The 21,382-nt window shown below is 37.7% G+C and overlaps 1 protein-coding gene across 2 annotated transcripts in view; it reads right to left on the bottom strand.

Moving 5' to 3' along the window:
* MYO5B (myosin VB) overlaps window positions 1–15,689 on the bottom strand; it is a 3,346,216-nt gene extending 3,330,527 nt beyond the window's left edge. Inside the window, exon 1 of one of the 2 annotated variants that reach the window (XM_044078265.1) lies at window positions 15,240–15,689. In XM_044078265.1, coding sequence (XP_043934200.1) covers window positions 15,240–15,266 — 27 coding nt within the window. In that variant the 5' untranslated portion in view covers window positions 15,267–15,689. The remainder of the gene's footprint in view (window positions 1–15,239) is intronic. The other variant, XM_044078275.1, reaches the window with a different exon arrangement.
* Between the last annotated feature and the right edge of the window lie 5,693 nt (window positions 15,690–21,382).

Below are 21,382 nucleotides of genomic sequence, written 5' to 3'. Positions count from 1 at the left end.
AAATCCTTCTACATGGCACACCTCATCACAAAAGGTTTCTCATCCAGAAAAAAAGAGGTCATTGTTCCCCTCTACTCATCACTCATTAGACCCATTATAGAGTACAATGCCCCTTTTGGTATGTACCTCACAAGACATCTACAACAACTGGAAAGGCCGCAAAAATACCTCACAAAGAGGATTACTGGCCTCAAACAGATGCCTTACGCAGACCATCTCAAAAAACTCCAGCTTTACTCCGTCGCATATCACCTACTCAGAGGCGATCTCTGCCTAACATACAAAGCTATGTCAAACCCAAAGCTGTTGGACATGCTCCACTTAAAGAAATCCCAATCCCTCCGAGCTTCATGCTCTTGGGACCTAAACCTTGTCACCACAATAAACAGAACATGCTGGAGGGATAGATTCCTGTCCCAGAGACTTCCCATACTCTGGAACAGACTACCTATCTATGTCAAACAGAGCTCCTCATTAGCACTCTTCAAGAAAAATCTTGATGATTGGATGGGTAATAGGAAATTTACCTCAGGGATCACTTCTGTGGTTCTGCTTGACAGGGGCACTGGAATATAATTTTCTTGGGTGGCGAAAGCCAGGGTACCTTTTTGGCTAGGCTTGTATAGGCCCTAGGGCCAATAGCCTAGTACCTACCTATGAACCTATATTGATGGATTTTGCATCTGGTGCAATTGAGTGTTTTTTCTGATAGGTCTATTCAGAGCCAGGCTTTAATTTCTGGTAACTAAAGTAGTATACATCGTGAATTCATTTTGACGACTGGCTTATCTCACACTATGAGAACTTGCAAAGTTGTTTGTCTAAACTTATGATTCTAATCAGGCTATTACCTAATTCTATAGTCCTCAATTGTTTCAGTGAGTTAACATTCTTTTAAAACCATTGAGACTGCCCATCCTGATACTTGTTTCACATGTGATTTTCCCTGTTCGGAATAATTTCAATATATACATGTGATACTTTTCTGTAATCTGTTTGACCAGCTCATACACTGTACTAGTGACAAAATTATTTAAAGTGTGATCTACAGCTAAGATATTATTTACTGTGATTTCTTGTTTTACCAAATGTAAAGTTGTCTTCTGTGTCTTTGTGAAATTGAACTGTGCATGCATTGGCTGTGTGTAATCCTCAGCCTCACTGCTGACCTGGATATTCCCATTTCCCTTCCTTCTTTTATAGAAGGAGAATTAGGAATTGCATTCTTGTTTGAGTTCTGACAGCCGCGGTGGTGCAGCGGTAGCGTTGTTGCCTCACAGCAAGAGGTTCTCCTGTTCAATTCTCGGCTGGAGTGCCTTCTGTGTGGAGTCTGCATGTCCTCCCCGCAGTCGAGTGGCGTTCGAAAGACATGCGTGAATGGGCGTGCCTTCATTGAAGGTTGGGCATCGGGCTGGCAACTCAGCACCATAAAAATCTACTGCCAATCATTAGCGGACCAGAGTTCCGCTCTAGCGACCCCTAACCAGGAAAAGCCGAAAAGACAAACACACTTGTTTGAGTTCTGTATGCTGTTGTTCTTTACTGATTTATTTGCCATTGCAAACCTATTTTTTTTTGCACTTGTCCTCCAAGCTTATGCTCTCTCTTTCTTCCTTTGAATATAACTTCTCCTTTTTGCTCTTTTTCTTCCTCCTTTCTCTCTCATCCTCATATCAACATTACTCTATTGCTGATATTCTCTCCTTCTAATCTCTCATGTTGTCATTTTTACTATTTCTCTATTTTCTAATACTTCATGGTCTTTTACAATGTACTAACTCAGTGTTCTCTTTTCCTCTCTTTCAGTAAAGTGATCCGGATGCTCCCTCCCTGCCATAAACCTAAAGGATAATCCTCTTACTAAATCTGAAGGCAGCCCTGTTTTTACAAAGGTTTTTTAAAGAGTAAACTCCAAAACAAGCATTGTTTCATGTAAACACCAAAAACCCAGCAAGTGGAACAAACTCCATGGCTGTATTGTCAACATTAAAAAGTACAAAAGATTGAGCGCTTTCGTCTCCAACCTGGAGACCTCTTCAGAATCAATTCAAATAGAAAAAAATTGCAATTTATACATACTGGTACTTACAAATTAATAATTATTCAATTAAAATTATACAAAATTGGATTACAATTAGTTTTAACCCTAAGAATGATAGTAGTAATGGTTAGACCTTAGCCATAGTTAACCCGTAAGGGGCTAAGAAGCAACAGGAACTATAAGCAAATATTTTGTTCTTATTGAAATACTGTATAAATATAAGATGCACAAATATATATATAAATAACCTGTAGATATTATAGTAATATATATATATATATTATGTGTTTGTATGTTTGTATATGGGAAATCTTAACTATGTGTGTAAAGAATAAAGAACACAAAACATATAAAAAAAATACATATAATAAAAAAATAAAAAATAATATGTTATGATTAATCTAAAACTTAAAAATCTTAATATATATATATATATATATATATATATATATATATATATATATATATATATATATTTTAGATTAAATCTATTTGAAATTGATGATAGTATATAATATGTATACATTTCAGTGAGTAATTTTAAAATCACATTACAACATATTATGGAATGTCTGATGAATGAATGAAAAAAAAAAAATATAATATAGTCCATTTATCAGTTCTTACAATGATTTTAACATTTTTTTTACACAGGAATGGAGATTACTGATACTTTCTGGAAGGTTGATTTATCTGTGATTTTTGAAAATAAAAAGAATATGTTATATATATTGAATAACAACAAGAGTTATACTATAGTATCCAGAAATGAAATACATTTCATATCTAAAAATTGATTACTCTGGAAGATAATTTACTTCAAGGTCTATATGACAAAGAAAGTTAAAGGTTACCATCTTAAACATCACCATATACTAATTGACTCATGGGACTTACTAAGAAAAATAAATAATGTGAATTATAATGTGATGAAATATTTTTATAACAATAGATGTCAAAGATCTTTTTATGGTAATACCATGATATAGGTTTAGCATGGTTTGAAGAGACACTTCTGGATATGGACCTTCTTAAACCTGATGATGCATTGTTACTTCAGATTTTGACATTTATAGTTCATTGAATACATTATATAAGTACATCATTCCTGAGTTTTACGTACAATCCACTATTTGGATGTGAAATTAATGAAAGATGTGGAAACAAAGAGATTCACATTGAAAAAAATATAGTAAGGGGGACAGATGATTAGAGAAGTAAGGGGACAGATGATTAGAGCTTCTAGAATGATAGTAGTTACACACAACATATCACAACAACATTGAATGGTTGAGAAAAAGTATCAATAGTGTATGGGAAATGTTTAAAACCATGCCCATGAGGGTAGACGTCTTCAAGAACAAGCACACTTATAGTTACAGGAGAAATAACAACCTTAAAAATATTTTAGAGAATGGTAAGGAAGGATCTTGTGTGGATAGTTCGACCATAATTAGTAACAAGAGAGGGATTTTTAGGTGTAATAGATGTCCCCAATGTCCCTTTATAGCTGGGGAAAAGTCAATTTATTTGCCTAGTCTAGGTATCACCCTTAAAGCCAGAAGATATAGTAGTTGCTACACTAAAGGCATGGTTTATTTAGCATATTGCACATTCTGTTGGTGCTTCTACGTAGGAAAAACGGAGAGACACCTACGTAGAAGAATACACAAACACATTAGAGATATTAATCGTAAAAATGTGAATAACGCACTTTACAGACATTCCATAATATGTTGTAATGCTGATTTTAAATTTTGGGCCTTGGAAATAGTAGAGTCCCCCCATAGAGGAGGAGACTGGGCAACGAAATTACTATACAGGGAAATGATATGGCAACTTAGATTAGATGCCTGTAATGGTAAAGGGATGAACGATTGTATATCCATTACTCCAGCATTAAAATTATTGGCTTCCGATCCTAAGAAACACACGTAATTGCATTCTTAGACATTTTAGATGTTACTTTGAGTACTATATTTATTTTTTGGTGTAGTCTGATTCCCATGGTATTTGAGTTGTTTTAGTATTGTATTGTATTAGTTATTTGCATACCTAAGGTATAATAATACATTACTCACTGAAATGTATACATATATTATATACTATCAATTTCAAATAGATTTAATCTAAACATATACTTATATATATATATATATATATATATATATATATATATTTTTTTTTTTTTAAGATTTTTTAAGTTTTAGATTAATCATAACATATTTATTATTATTACTATTATTATTAATACGCACATTTGATAAATTTAACATATTGTGATGGATATACTATTGAATATATTTTACACGTATGTATTTTTTATATATATTTTTTGTGTAATCAATTCTTTACACATAGTTAAGATTTCATAACAGTCCCATATACAAACATACAAACACATATATCTACAGGTTATTTATTTATATATATGTGTTTACACTTGCATCTTATATTTATACAGTATTTCATATATTGTTTTTAATACTCATCAGTCTTGTTTTTTGACTGGTGGCATTATATAAATGGATGGCATTAATTATGTATTTTTATCTAGGCTTGTATGTATATAAAGCTTTTAGGAGTCGGAAGAGTGAAATAAGAACAAAATATTTGCTTATGGTTCCTGTTGCTCTTAGCCCCTTATGGGTTAACTATGGCTAAGGTCTTACCATTACTACTATCATTTTAGGGTTAAAATTAAGTGTAATCTAATTTTGAATAATTTTAATTGAATAATTATCAATTTGCAAGTACCAGTATGTATAAATTGCATTTTTTTTCTGTTTGAATTGATTCTGAAGAGGTCTCCAGGTTGGAGACGAAAGCGCTCAATCCTTTGTACTTTTTAATGTTGGAATAAAAATTTTTCGTGACAATACAGCCGTGGAGTTGGGTGTATGGTTTTGCACCATCGAATTTCCTGTTGTTCCACTTGCTGGGTTTTATGTTGCAATTTACCTACTTTATCATCAGTACCTATACTGACTATGCTTATTTGGTAACCCCTCTGTGAGAGATCTAGCAGCCTAACGCAGACCCCTACCCACTACATCTGCCTAGTCCTTTTTACCATACCTCCTTACTTTGGAATTAAGACCTCTGCTTTTACCTCTCCCAGTTGCCTTTTTCCCGCTGACCACTAGACGGCAGCATTCTACCAACATATTCTTTAGCTTTTAAGTATCTAGCCTGTAAGTCCTAACCCTTTTTGTAGTGACTATTACTGTCCTAGCTGTCCTAATCCCCTTGCCAATGGATTTAAATTTGACTATCACCTTCATAATCTTTTTACTAAATTTTTCTATTGATAATTTTGATTTACTTTTATTTTTCTCTCTAATTTCAACAGTTTAAAGCCAAAACACTAAAGACAACTGATACTTTTTTCTGCTGTACTTACCTTCCAGCTCTACCACCTCCATTCGCCCTGTGGGCTCACTCCGCTCCCCTACCCTACCCCCAAATCTCAACCACCCCCACTGCAGCTAACCTTATACTTCATTAAACCACACCCCCTTCAGTCATTATCCACTAACCTAATTAACCTCATTATATACTTATCAAGCCACTCCCTCCTTTCCTCTTTATCTTCTTCTTCTAATCCTTTAACATCGTCCCACCCCTAATCCCTTATACTCATCTCTTACTTAAAAGACCCTCCCCTTACTGCCCCTCTGTACTCACTTCAGTCTCCCTGTATTCACACTTAGTACATACCAACTCTCCCTGTATCTCCTACCACACTCCATTCACTATGTCCATCTCTATCTTTAAAACACGCTCCAACATGCTCCTCTTATCTGTAATACTTTGCCCTCTGCTTCTAACCTATAAGCTCACTTGCTATGAATCCCTACATCTAACTAAAATTCCTCCCCCCTTAAAACAAAACTACCCCTATCACCCTTTCAACTTCAAATTCCCACTGTAACATTACATCATCATCATCAGCCTACCTTCAACCACAATTTCATAGAGCAATCCATTTCAAATATTTCCAAACCAAAAGAGCTATCCCTATTCTAGGTAAACTACTGAAACTGTCTCTTATGCCACAACAGTACCTACTACTACATGGCAACATTCATGCTAACCCTGGCCCAAATTCTAATATCCCTTATTCCCAATTCTCCCCCCATCCAGACACCTCCTGCACCCCCTCTCCTAGCAAAAACTCTCTCCTCATAGCCCACCTAAACATCCGTAGTTTAAATAATAAATTTAGCCACCTACATGCCCTGTTAGACTTACACTCCTTTGATATCCTATGCCTAACTGAAACCTGTCTCAAACCAACCACTAAGGACAATGATATTATCCCCACAGGCTATAATACAATTAGATTAGACCGCCCTAACAAAAAAGAGGTGGGGTTGCAATATTATATAAATCTGAGCTGCAGCTCTCTGCCCTAGATATTACACATCCTTCACCTTGCAATGCCGAAATTCTAATGGCCAAGCTTCTAATTAATGCTAATAATTCCATTTATATTATCTGCTCCTACATCTCCCCAGGTAATAACATTAATACCATTGAAAACATCCTCTGCTGGTTCTCCTCAAATTTCCCCCAAGAAACCATACTCATTGGCAATCTCAACATTGACTGGAAAAGTTGCACTGCCAATAATCCTACTACCCACATAAACCTTCATGGCTTTTATCAAACCATCACCCGCTCTACAAGAACTCACAAACCTAGCAATAAACAAACCACTGTAGATTGGATACTAGTTAACAGTAACCCCCAATTTTATAAAACAGGAATACTTCCCAATGATATCAGTGACCACTCTCTTACCTTTATAACAAAGCTAAAAACCTCAATACCCAATCAAGTAAACTTCAGAACCACCCAAAATACAAAAAAATCTAAACCTAGTTAACTTTCAAGCTGAACTTAAAGCTTGCGATTGGACCCCCCCTAAAACACTTACCTCTACAGGAAGCTGTCTCATACTTTTAACAATAAATTTTTACAAATTCTAGAGCACCATGCCCCTTCTCGATTGATCAGAATTAGGAACAAACCAGCTCCCTGGTTCACAAAAGAAACTAGGCAAAAAATGCAACTTAGAAATAAAATCTGGATTAAATGGAGACATACAAAAAAGCCAACTGATCACTTAAAACTTTCATCAACTGAGAAATGCCACTAAGAAAGCCATATTCCTTGACAAAAAAACTATTACCTACAATTCCAACAAACCCAATATCAAAACCCACAAAAATTCTGGTCAGGAATAAATAAATTACTTCATCCTGGCCACTCTAAAACAGCCACCCCCTCTAATTTGACTCAACATTCTTCCACCCAAATTACTGACACTTTCAACAAATTTTTCTCTGAAACTGTCCAGTCTCTAGCCAATTCTTTACCAGTAGTGTCCACCTCTAATTCACTTGTGTCGACTAGTTCATTACCCTTATTTCAACTACAACCCATTCCCACATCACTCATACACAACCTACTTCTAAAACTCAAACCTTGCACCCCATCAGCTGATCTCCTTCCAGCTGAATATCCGAAATTAGCAACTGGAGTACTTGCCTTCCCCATTTATATCTTAATTAACAGAACCATTACAGAATGTTCCATCCCAAACATCTGGAAAGTTTCACATATTATCCCTCTCCACAAGGGAGGTAACTCAAGTGAACTTTCAAACTTCCGCCCCATAGCCCTACTCTCACCTATACCAAAAATTATGGAGAGATGTATTCATCGCCAACTTCTTACTCATCTCCTCCAAAATCACCTTCTAGTAGACTGCCAACACGGTTTTAGACCATATCATAGCACCACCACAGCTCTCCTATTCTTTACAGACTGTATAAATAAAAATCGAAATAACAATCTCCTATCCTCTGCCATGTTTATTGACCTCTCCAAAGCATTTGACATGGTGAATCATGAACTATTGATAGACACACTTAAATCTCTCTCATTAGATACACAAACAGTCAAATGGTTTCAGTCTTACTTAGAAAACAGACAGCAAACAGTCCTCTGGGACAATGAACTGTCCTCTTCTGCTCCCTATTACTCTCAGAGTCTCACAAGGATCAATTTTGGGACCGCTTCTCTTTACTATATTCATTAATGATCTGTCAGCCTCCCCTCCTCAAACCACCTGTATACAATATGCTGATGACTCAACCGTAATCTGTGCCACCTCCTCGCCTTCCCAACTTCAAGCACAACCCAAAAAATATTTACCTTAGTAGAAAACTGGTTTCATCAACGCTGTCTCCTCCTTAACCCTAAAAAACTAAATTACTATTGTTCACTCCCACTCAAAACCCCCCACCATAAACTTCACAGTCATCTATAAAAATGGTACATTAATAGCTCCTGACATAACCACCAAACGTTTAGGGGTAATAATTGATCACAATCTTAATTTTGACACTCATATCAATCTAACTATCAAATCAGTTAATAGAAAACTTGACTCCCTGTACAGAATTAAACCCTTTCTTACTCTTTCAGCCAGGACTACTATTGCCCAAACTCACCTAATCTCTACCCTCCTCTGTGCCTCACCAATTTATACAAACCAAAACCAAAGCAATATAAACAAGTTGGCAACATCTTATAACAACATAGCCAGATTTGCCACTGATGCCCCATTTCGTACCCACCATTGCAAAAATCTCAAACTTCTCAGATGGTTAGAACTGCAAAGACAGTTTCTTTTTCAGCAACTCATAATCATTCACAAGATCCTGCATCATCCCTCAAATACTCCCATACTCAGAAACCATATTAGCCCCTGTCAAAATCTTTTAACCTTACGATCTGCCAACAGAGTATTTGTCTCTCCCCTAAAATACAACAAATCTGGGGACTGCCTATTTACTAACTCAATTGGTAACCCTTGTAACAAGCTTCCAAGAGAACTAACATCCCTGACATCCACTCCTCTTTTCAAAAAACAACTTAAAATATTCCTAAAATCACAATGGCTATGTCCATTATCAAATCCTGACTGACACTGTCTCCTTTTTGCTTCTTATTTTTAAGTCTATAGTACTGGATTCCTCTTGCTTTGCTTATTTCCCTTTTTTAACTATTCCCAAAGACTTTTTGTTAGCCCATTTATCAACTCTCTGTGTTATGTTATTGTCTATGACTGTACTTGTAAAGAATATGTATATTAAGTATGTTTAAAGTTTAAGTTGAGTCTTAATAGTCAAAAATCCTTTTTAATTATGTTTACAAAATTTCTTTATTGTATTTGGAGCTTTTCTCCCTGGGCCTCCGCTGAAAATGGACATATATCCAGTCGGACTTTCCTGGTCAACAAATGTAAAATAAATAAATAAACATAACTAACTGAAATCAGAACAAACTGGAGGAGAAAATAAATAATAAACATTAGTACTACCAGGGTAAAAAATACTGTACAGGTAACCAGCAAGAAAACAAAGAAGCAAAGGTCAAAGATAAGACAGACTGACACACAAGCAAGTTCAAGGACAGTCAGGTAATTCTGACTAAGCGAGTTGAAAGGAATGCCCCTAACATGTTGAAAGATAAACTTCTACAGGAAAGACTGAATGAAAAACCTACACAAACGACATCATGTTTATTCAGGCAATGAATTAATGCACTGCACAATGCAGTTAAGTTTCCAGTGTGAAAGCCTGCTCTTAAAACTACCAGCTGTTTGACTCATGTTTTTATTTATGCATGAAGTGTTTAGCACTAAACTAAACTGCAGAGAGATTTTTAAAACACTTTATTACCATCATTTTATATGTGTGAATGTGCTTGCAAATCACAACTCTCTGTAAACTACACATTTGAGCAGTCTTCTAGCAAGGTCTTGGCTATTTTGTTTAGTGTAGTGCATATGATTAAATATATCTATTTTTAGCATAAATAATCTGCTTTTTCCATCATAATATGAAAACAGATTAACTCAACCAAATGACCAGAATAAGCACATTGCTACTTCCATCACAATAACTGCACAACATTGTTGAATCAATCATGGAATACTGCACAGGCTAGTGATTCTCAATGTCATATGGCTACTTTCTGGCTAGTAACAATTAACTACAAAAGGAAGGATGGCTGATTTGAAAAGCTGTGTTTAATCTTTGTGTGTGTGTGTGTGTGTGTGTGTGTGTGTGTGTGTGTGTGTAAGAGAGAGAGAAAAAACAGACAACTACAGAATACTGGCACTGATCACCTCTGTGCCCGATGATACTCTCTGGTGCTGAAACCAGTAATTTGCTGGAGGTGGGGGGTGCTGCTCAACTACAACGTGTTAAACACATTTAAGCATGACCTGATCTCTACCAGCTCAGAGGTACTTCACTCTTCTCAATGATATAGGCCTTTATGTTTTTAGTGGGCAAGGTTAAGACCGTGGCTCACATACCAAAGGACATTCTTGATATACTGATAGGGCAATGGTAAGTCTACGGCTATTACCCACCAGTGTGTATCCACATTTAACAGAAAAAGAGATTCTACCTGTTGTCTCCACTACAGTGTCATTCATCATACACAGGTAGGGCAGCGTGAGATGGTGAGATTAAAACCATTTTCCTCATAAAATTCACTACAAGTATTACATAAAAAATGAAATAATCATTAGCAGGGATATTTTCAGCATAAATCTGAAAAATTAGTTACCATATTTAATGGCTACTAATTACTGCAACTCATGAAACGTCAATCACCCGGATGTCAAGTCCCATTGGCTTTTACTGAAATATACTAAACTTGTTAACACACATTGTGACCTCTCTCCATCTGAGCTCATTCACAAGAAAGACAAATCAGAAGATGGCCAGTAATTACAAAAGAATACAGACATCATAGCTGGGTCACACTAATGTAAACCTTCATGGTGGGATTAAATGCTAGTGAATGGATACTATTACATTAACACTGTTCACTGTATATTTCACAAATGTGACAGGGCTGTTCTTACAGTATCTAAAGAAAGTATATTGTTAAATATAAATGTCAAAACTGCAACCAAATGGAAAGGAAAATAAACATATGAACCAGACAGCAGCTCTGCTGCAAATCTACACATAAAAAATATACTTTATTATAGTATTCCTTCTTAGTTTCTTCTGTGACCCAAATGGAGTTGTGTGGGTGGTGACAGAGTACACTGCAGTAACAGTCAGCAAATACAACACAACTCAATGAGATTTTCCAAGTCACTGGCTAGTCATTCAGGGTTACTTATACATAACACACACACACAATGGACAGGGAATACATACATATACAAATGCTTTTCCAAGTCACTCTCCTACTGATTCTGTTGTTAGATGAAATTGGATTTTAATCATTTTAATCTAGTTTCATTGCATAACATTATGATATTCCTAACAGACTGCATGTTTTAAAATAATGTTCTGTAATTATTGGTTTCTACTCAGTTTAATACTGCATGTCTTTTACATTCAACAGATAAGCACACTTGATTTTAATCTTCCTGCAGTATGTCATAACTGATATTGGACCTTTAAGACCAAGCAGTAATAAGGTAAGTAAATATGACAGAAAACTATTAAAATAACTAAATATTTGTACAGATTTCAAAATTCGCAATTTTCAAAAGCTGGCAGAATAAAAAGAAAAAATGATAACCATAACAGGCCTTAAAAGTAAACAGCATAAAAGAAAGAAGTCATATACTCCCCTTACAAACTGTTCTCCAAAAAATTAATTTTGCTTTATACTTCTATAGGTAAACAGTTGGCAATGACATAAGGTTGCAAAGTACAATCTTGAAAATGAATGGCACCTTAGTCAAACAAAATCACAGGAAGTATTATCAGTGCAAATCCATTCCTAAGATTAAAAGATTTAATCTCTGCATAAACATCACTGCCTAGTTAAGAAGACTGAGCACTACATGAATTTTCCATTATTCAGCCTATACATTGTATGTGCAGATTTTGAGTAACATATGCAAGCCATTGTTGTTTAATTTCCAAGACAGTGTGTGTGTGTGTGTGTGTGTGTGTGTGTGTGTGTGTGTGTGTTGGGGGAATATGTTGACAACCTTTCGGTTGCATAAGAAAGGGTTTTGTCAGGCATGTATTACAGTAATTTCTGCACTAGAAGTTAACTTCAACAAAAAAAGCTTTAGCAGTCACAGCCCTTCACAAATGTTTTCTTGAATGTTTATTTCTGTTCTTTTTCCTACATTATTGCATTGGGATGGCTTATCTGTTTGTCACATTCTTGCTGCCAGAAGGGAGGGATCCTGAACATCTCTCAGCTATTCATATCAGACTCTCATGTTTAATGAAATTCAAACTATAGTCACAAAGATGTAAGTCATCAAAGACCGTCAAGATAAATCAGGGGGTTGTGTGCTTTTCATATTTACTAACTTTATTTAGCTATAATTAATATCTGCAGTAGAATGGGTAAATGTGGTTTGTTTTTAAGTTTTGTTGGTGGCACTCCCCCTTTCTTGATGCTCAAACAAGGCTGGAGCCAGAAATTGATGTTCTGTGCTAAAACTTGACTATTTTAACCTCCACACACCTAACGCTTTAGTGTGGTAGTAAACAGAACAAATGTGATGGAGTCGTGGTGAAAGACAGAAGGGCTAAAAGAAGTCAAAATCTCTTGTCTTTTGTTGACTCAAGAAAGGCATATTTCATTCTCACTGTTCTGCCCCCCCCCCCCAAAAAAAAAAACAAAATAAAAAAGATACAGTCATCAAAAGGCTGTCTTTAGTGGGAGCAGTTCTTTTACCTACAAGCATACCTCTCTATTTCTGAGCTCAAGAATTCTGAGCAAAGCCAAAAATATTGAGGGACAAAGACCCAAAATCAGGGGCAATTTTAAATATTACTCTAATTCACTTAAAACAGAAACATGGGTGTTTGCTTCAACATGCATTGTCTAAGCAATAAAGAACATGAAACTAATACCTGGTATACTGGCTGAATGTAATCCTTTAGCGATTTTCTAGAAAAATCAAACATCTTTAGAGGGACATGGCAAAACATGAGGCAAAAATCAGGGACACTTGAAAGATGAGTGTCCTAGCGTGGCATACAGGTATTAGTATGTCTGACATTATATGTTAGTCGTGGTATTTCCAAGAATCATAACTCTCAACGAACGAGAGGCAAATTTCAACAGTCAGTAACAAATCTAGAAATAATCATCAAGGGCAATCAGGGACCCTTTTAAAATACTAATACTATTAACGTGATACAGTGACAGAATAAGACAATAAAATATACTGCTCATTATTGTGATTAGTTATTAAGTGTAATTCAGCGCCTGTTCTCCAAAAGTCGACAATTATAGGACTGATTAAGAGGGACAGAGCTAAAATTTGAGTCAATATCAGGAAAGTCCCTGAAAATCTGTGGTAAACGAGAAGTAATCCACGCGGTATACTCGAGCACTCGGACTGAGTATGCACAATATCATCTTGCCCACTGCCCAAGAGGGGACGTTATGCCATTTGCAACGTTACTTTTCGCAGTACACTCCCACTCATAGGGAACGGGATCGGTGCTCCGAAAACTGACTGAGCATATTACAGAAGAGTTTGAGAAGTGTTTGTGCAAATCACCTCTGCAAGTCAAGACTGAATTAAGGTGTAAAGGGAAAACACACGCTTACACAACAGAAACCATTAACACTACCAGTCAACAAAATTTAGTTTCACCATAATAAACCAAGCACAGCGCTTGGCCAGTTTTGTATTTCTTGAATTCAGTGGAGTGGGGTGAGTAGCATCCCTTTCACTTCAGAGCTACATACTTGATATATATTCACTACCACAAGTTCGATTTAATTGAAATACTTATGGTTGTTAGACTAAGTAGGGCGGCCGCCTCACAGCAAGATGTTCTCTGGTTCGATCCTCGGCTGGGGTGCCTTCTGTGCGGAGTCTGCATGTCCTCCCTGTGGTCGCGTGGGTTTCCTCCGGGTTCTCTGGTTTCCTCCCACATCTCAAAAACATGCTGTAGATGGATTGGACACTCCAAATTGGCCCTAGGCGTGAGTGCCTTCTTTGGAAGGTTGGGCGCCGGGCTGGCAACTCGACATCGTAAAACTCCACCGCCAATCATGAGTGGACAGACGATACGCTGTGGCGACCCCTAACCGAGAAAAGCCGAAAGAAGATGGCTGTTAGACTAAGGCATTAAGCATAGCTCTCAACCTTCCATCTCCAAAATGAGGAACACTCGCCTTCATAACGTGGAGCAAATGGGCAAAATGTGGAACACATACTAATGGCTTACTAACAATTCAAGTTCAACTAGGAAAGTCATAGGATGGTTAAAATGTGCTGGTTTTACTTAGAAAGAAGATCATTTAATGAATTAATATGATTAATTTATATTTACCATGGATTTCACTTAAAAAAAAATTCCTAACACTGAATGTGTGACAGGCTGTTTCAATGTGGAACTTTGAGGAACATGAACTTTTTAAAACCCCAAATGAGGTACGTTCCTCATAATGAGGTGCACTTGAGAGGTATGAAACTAAGTAAGTTTAAATTACAAATGTAAAACTCGTTGCGCCTTTATTAAATACTGTAGTCAACATAAATCAATGTGTGTGTTTAAAAGTTCTTAGAGAAAGTGTATCCCATTGAGGGAATAAAAATATCACGGCAAGTAAAACAAAGGAGAGGAGGGAAACAGGTGACATGGCGCGTAATCAAAGGAATAGGCAGGTGCGAAGATTTATTCCCACATTATAAACCGTCTCAACACCTAACTCTCACTTCCGCCGTGATCCAGTCAAAGGTGAAGTGCCTTTCAAAACAGGGACTTGTGTTCACGTGACAGGCGGAAGAGGTTCCCAGGTACAGGTTGCAGGTGTTGGGACAAACCTGCTGAACACTTCCCATAGCTTAGGTAAACTGGAAGACGTAATAAACAGGAAATGGAAAAAAGTGATACGAGACTAAAGGACAATGATACCTGGAAAGTGGCAAACAGAAAAGTAGTAGTAGTGCAGAAGTTACTCAACAGCTGGCGCGCAACATATTTAAAGTGGCAAATAAAAATCCTTGTGCTTAAAATTAATAGAAAATCTCACACACTCCCCATGGTTATGATGCTTAGAATCAGACCTACTTCTATCGTAAACTGTAGCCCATCTGCAAACCAGAAAGATAAAACGCATTTCAGTGTATTAATTACCGAACCTTTCTATAACAGCTTACCTTTGTGTAGAGTTCCGAGATCGACATTTTCAGCGAGATTTCTTTTTTCAAAGCTCAGTAGAACTAAATCCTCCCGATGACCACTAATCCAAGTAGAATCAACATAAAATCTCTGTAGTTGACATGTTTTTCTGTCTATAACCAGTTTTGAGTAATTACAGCAGATGAATACCCACTTCTGCCTCTTCCCCCCAGGACTTGGAGTTATTGTTAAAATACCGCCGTACTCTTCTGCTGCTCCTTAGTTACTGATCCCATTCCAGGTGTGTGGCAGCTATAAGTGAAAATCCAAATTTAAGTACAACAAAATGTGGTAGGCAACAAAGAAAGAGAAACGCACTGTAAATGTGATAATCCCCGGAGCGCTGTCAAACTGCAGGTTGCTGCACTTGCTGTGGTTTTTGGTTAGACTCGGAGGTATCCCGGAGAATGGAAGGACTGACATTCTGACACCTGCTGGTCAAACGCGAAGCTACCACTTCCGCATTCGCCAACCGACTCATTCTTGGTTCTGTGCCAGTGAGCTGATTAATTGTTAACCAACCCCAAACTAAGCCAACACTCCCGTAATTTATGTTGATGGTTTTGAACAGTGTCATTAGTCAAGCGGTGCCAAGACAGTTAAATAAGCAATAGTAAGTAGTAAAAGCTAAGGGTTACATTGTGTGCCCCCCTTCTCAATACCCAACATGGGTTATTTTTTATTCAAGTGACATTTTTTTTTGGGGGGGGGGGTTAACTAATACAAACAAATGTTGCACGATAATGATAATCAAACGTATACATTTCTGCTATTTGCTATCATACTAACATTAGAGACAAAGGGCTGTAAATTTACACAGTAGGATGTACAAGAAAGTTATATTTTTCGCGAATTTCTTCTTTAGTTGGTACTGGGGCTATTTAACAGCAGACAGCAGAGTGGAAACTGTCTGTGATAATATGTCAAATTAGTTTTTCTTGCTCCAGGCCGGAAATCAGTAGTGGTTGAACAGAATTCTTAAACAGTGCATTACCACAAATATCGGGTAAACCTGGTGTCCATCATTGCATACTAGCTGGGTGGGTAGTGGTAATGTGCTGGTCTGGGATATTGCAGTGGTCACTGCTGACACATGCGGCCTGCTTAGACCATTTACTAATTGTAAGGGGAACTGTCTTTACCCTTTTCCGCAGGTTACAGGGCTGCTCATTTTGTTGTGTGAACACAAGGAGACACTTTGGGTTCCAGTCACTAATAGGTGAGTAGTGGATATGGCATATCACTGATTACGAGGGAGAAGACAGCGAAAGTGGTTGCAAATACTAACCACGTATGAGTGAAAGTGCCCAGGTCTTGATTTCTGACACCACACTGAGATAGCCTGTGAGACTCGGTTGACAGATGAATACTGGAAATGGCTTTGATCACCGTCAGGTTAGGATAGAAGGTTGAGGTGGTTGTGTCTGCATTGTAGGGTTAATGGCTGGGTAGTGTGATAACTGGAATAAGGCAGTGGGCAGTGTTTGTGTGATATATGTGTGTGTGTGTGTGTGTGTGTATATATATGTATATATATATATATATATATATATATATATATATATATATATATATATACACACACACACACACAGAATACGTACTATAGCTATTAGACTACTATCACTATAGCCATTTTAAAGAAGCAGGTATCCCATCATGCATTGTATTTTAAGCTAGAGTCAGTTGGGCACGAGATAATAGAATTGTTAACGTTTTGTGTATGTGTGCGTGGATCTGCCTTGTTATAAAACTTACTGTTTGATTAAAGTGGTGGTGTAGTCTAACATTTTTAAGACTAGCATGATTATTTCTAGCTAAGCATGGGAGCCCATTCGTACAGGAAGGGACTTTGAACTTGCAGTTTAGTGATGTGATTACACATTTGGTGAATAAGGTAGGGTTGCTGCCACCTGTCAGAAAATTTTCCTGACAATCAGGAAATCAAATTCAGAAATCGGGGTCTCCATTAGGAATTCAGTTTTGTGAGAGTTCTTGCCATGTATTTTGAACCATTCTGATAGCTAACATTTCTAAAGGGCGTTAAATTAGTTCGTCAGAAAGATATTTTCTTTGTATCATCTGGCATCCTGGGTGGTGTGCATGGTCTAATGGAAAGAACCCTCTTCGTGAAGCCTCTTAAGTACTGTAGTACATAAGAATGAAAGTTATTTTCTATGGAGTGACACAATGGATTTGCCCTCTAGTTAAATGATGTTCCCGGAGTTAAAATAACATTTTGCCTTCTGTATAATTCAGATATCAGTAAAATATGGTTTCAGGAAAATTGTAAAATGCACAACGCGAGAAACGGTGTACAAATTTTACGCATTCTTCTATCTGTCCTCACTTCCTCGGTATGGTTTTCAGAGCCCGGTGTTTATCTTGTGTATTAGTTTTAGCAGGTACACCAGCTGCTAAACATTACATCTTCTCCGTGCTGCATGTTTGTATCTGTTATATTCAGTATATTACTTACTGGTACTGCTTCTTCAAAACGCCTGCTCGCAGGTTTATCAGTATTTGAGAACCAATGTATATACACGTTGAAATGGGTGGGACAGTGGGTGGAGTAAGGGGTGATTAGTTTTCCCCCCTCTTCTAAAGGTGGCAACCTTAGCTGGGGTATACTACAGCATTTATTTGATTATTCTGCCATGCCCTCTAACAGCAGAACATGTACGTGAAGCACAGAACTTAAGCTGCCATGTTTGCTTAAAGGAATTCATCATACCCCTGGTTTAACAAAGTGAAAGAGATGTCTCCTTAACTGTATACTTATGTCTTGTGTATTGCTATAGAAGGGGATTGTTGACAGCAAGGCATAAAGAACTACTGAATCCCAACACTTTAGCAATACATCATTTACTATACATTACAGTGAGGGAAAGGAGCTATACCAGTTAACTGCACAGCATTCTCACATTCATTTAAATATTTAGGAATAGTGGTTCAGATACGGATGCCTGGAAAAGTGTTATTTTGTGAGACCATGTAGTCACTTCAGACGTGGATGATGCAGTCTACACCTAATACGCCAGCACTTCAGATGCTAAATTGAGATGTATATTACTGAAAGGTGAAATTTTACTGAATAATCCACATCCACAACGACTTGTGTGTAGTATATGAAGCATCTTTATTTATTTATTTATTTATTTAAATTTGTTTAATAGGGTAGAACATTGATCTAAATTAACCATTTTCATGTCAGCCCTGGGGTGATAAAACCAACTGAAGGGAAGAAAGCGTGCATTACAATTTTGGGAGGTATTACAAGTAGAATACCTCTCAACTGTACAGATTTTCATAGGTTGGTACTAGGCTATTGGCACTGGGGCTTATACAAGCCTAGCCATAACAATTCCCTGGCTATTTCTTCCCACAATATTTATTTCCCTGGACCCCTGTCTAGCAGGGCGATTGAAGTGATCCCACTGGTGAATTTCCTATCTCCCATCCAATAGTCAAGGTTCCTTTTGAATAGGGCCAAAGAGGCCTGATATGTATGGGCAGTCTATTCCAGAGTCTGGGGAGTCTCTGAGTCAGGAACCTATCCCTCCAGCATGTTTTGTTTATTGTGATGACAAGGTTTAGATCCCTGGAGTGTGCGGATCTGAGGGATTAGGATTTCTTTAAGTGTAGCATGTCCAACAGCTCTGGGTTTGACATGGCCTTGTATGTTAAGCAGAGATCTCCTCTGAGTAGCCGATATGCGACAGAGTATAGTTGGATTTTTTTTTAGACGATCAGCATAGGGCATTTGCTTTAAGTCTGTGATTCTTTTAGTGAGGTATTTCTGCGGACTTTCCAGTTGTTGCAGATGTCTTGAGAGGTACATACTAAACGGGGCATTGTATTCTGTAATGGGTCAAATGAGGGATGAGTACAGTGGGACAATGACCTCCTTTTTTCTGGATGAAAAGCCCCTAGTGATGAGGTGTTCCACATAGAAGGATTTCCTGACTGTTGTAGGGATGTGGTTATCGAAGGTGAGACCACTGTCCACCTGTGTCCCTAAGTCTCTTATCACACTTTCGGTGTGGTAATTCATGGGTACATGTTTTTTTCCCAAAGGGGATAACTATACATTTATTGGCATTGAGGTTGAGCCCATGGCTCTGGCACCAAGCATATGTTTCTCTAAGGCCCCTTTGTAGAACATCCACATAATTTGGGGATTCAGTAATGGCTCCTAGTTTGCAGTCATCTGTGAACTTTGTTAGCCAGAGTCCCTTAGTGTTGGCTTGTACTTCAGAGAAGTAGATGCCAAACAAGAGCTGTCCCAGCACTGAACCCTGAGGTTCTCCACTTGTCACTTGTCTGGAACTGGATTTGGAGTCGGCTACTTTAACAGTGTGGGTTCTGTCAGTAAGCCAGTTGGTAACCCATTGAGTGACGTAGGGATTAATGCCCAGCTTAGTAAGTTTATCTATGATTCCAGAGTGAGGGATGGTGTTGAAGGCCTTGGCGAGGTCCAGATAGGCTGTGTGGACTGCCTTACTCTCGTCCACAGTTCTGGAGACTGATTTGAAGAAGTCAATCAGGTTCAGGAGTCAAGATCGGCCCTTCACGAACCCAAACTGGGTGGGGTCTAGTGTTTGAAGGTTGCCAATGGCTTTGTTTATAAGTTCCATGATAATACGTTCCATGGCCTTGCAAATTAAGCTCCTCAGACTGATGGGGTGGTAGTTCCCAGGATCCAAGGTGGACCCCCCTTGAGGAGTAGGATAACTGTAGCTGTGCGCCACTCAGTGGGCATGAAGCCTGAGGTGAGGCTATGATTAAACATGACACTTAGGTGAGGTGCCAGTTCATTTTGTAGTTCATGTAGTACACAGCCCGGGATGTTGTCTGATCCGATGGATGCTGTATTCTTAGCTTTGGAGAGTGCAGTTTTTACCTGTGTGGCCGTTATTACAGGAATTTGGCAATCTTTCGGTATTGAGATGGGCCATTTAGGGGGCGAGGGGGGTGAAGTTGGTACTGAATTGATCTCCTTGGATATTAGCAATATCCTTGGAATCAGTATATTTAATGCCATTCTGCTGTAGCTCAAAGCAGATCTGAGCATTGCTATTTAGATTCTTGACATAGCTATGGAATGCCTTGTGGTTGTCTTTGGACTCTTTAGCAATTTTATTTTCGTTACTAGCTTTGGAGGATTTTATGAGGGATCTCAGCTTCTTACTGAGGCTGGTAAGGGAGTTTTTTGCATCCTGGGATTTTCTGCAACAGTTTTTTCCCTTCGTTGTAAAGTTTGTTTATGGTAGGGGACCACCAGATTGGCTTCCTTTTTTTGGAGGAGAGCATCTTGGTTCTATTTGGGATGGCACGATTCATGCACGAATGGATATGCTTGTACAGTGCCTTAGTGTAGGATTCAGCAGTCGAACTTTCAGTTCCCGTCTGCATGGGTGTCATGAAATTTGTCACTTCTGACTTGAGTAGCATGAAGTTGGCTTTGGAGAAGTCTTTTATGGAGGTTTCCTTACTGGGGGGTGGGGGAGGGATGTGGATGTCAAGGGTGATTAGCTTATGGTCAGACGTGACCAACGAGGGAGTGACCATAGGTGTGGAACATCGATTTCCCATGTTGGTAATGACCAGGTCTAGGATATTGGAGCCCCTGGTGGGACTATGGATTAGTTGATCCAAGGCATTAGAATTTATGAATTCCAAGAACCGTTGGCCAAAGGTCCAGATTTTTGCCTCGTATTTTTAGTCTGTTCCTCATAAAATTTTAGTTTTCTGGCAAATCACTGAGGATTAAAGGAAAAAAATAATGACCGAAGTTTGAGTTGCAGACTTCATACTCTTCAGAAAATTCATGTTAATTCATTATCTATTATTCAACTTTCTAAGTTTGTAAGAGCAATATTTAAAAATTGTCCCTATTTTTCGGCCTTTGTCCCCCCATTATATATGGCTTCATCCAGATTTCTTGGTCTTAGTGGTTGAGAGGTATAGAAACTTTAAAAAAAAATGAATGAAACTTTAAAAAAATGAATGAAAGAACAAAAAATAGCTTACATAATTCAAAATGTGTAACACAATAGTTTAAGACAATATGTATACTTAATGCAAGAAAAGCTTTAGAGTATTCAGTATGTAAGTATGT

Source organism: Protopterus annectens, chromosome 1.part1 (assembly GCF_019279795.1).
Source record: "Protopterus annectens isolate FY-2018-M chromosome 1.part1, PAN1.0, whole genome shotgun sequence".
Lineage (NCBI taxonomy): Eukaryota > Metazoa > Chordata > Ceratodontiformes > Protopteridae > Protopterus > Protopterus annectens.
This window is presented reverse-complemented; position numbering and strand designations above follow the sequence as displayed.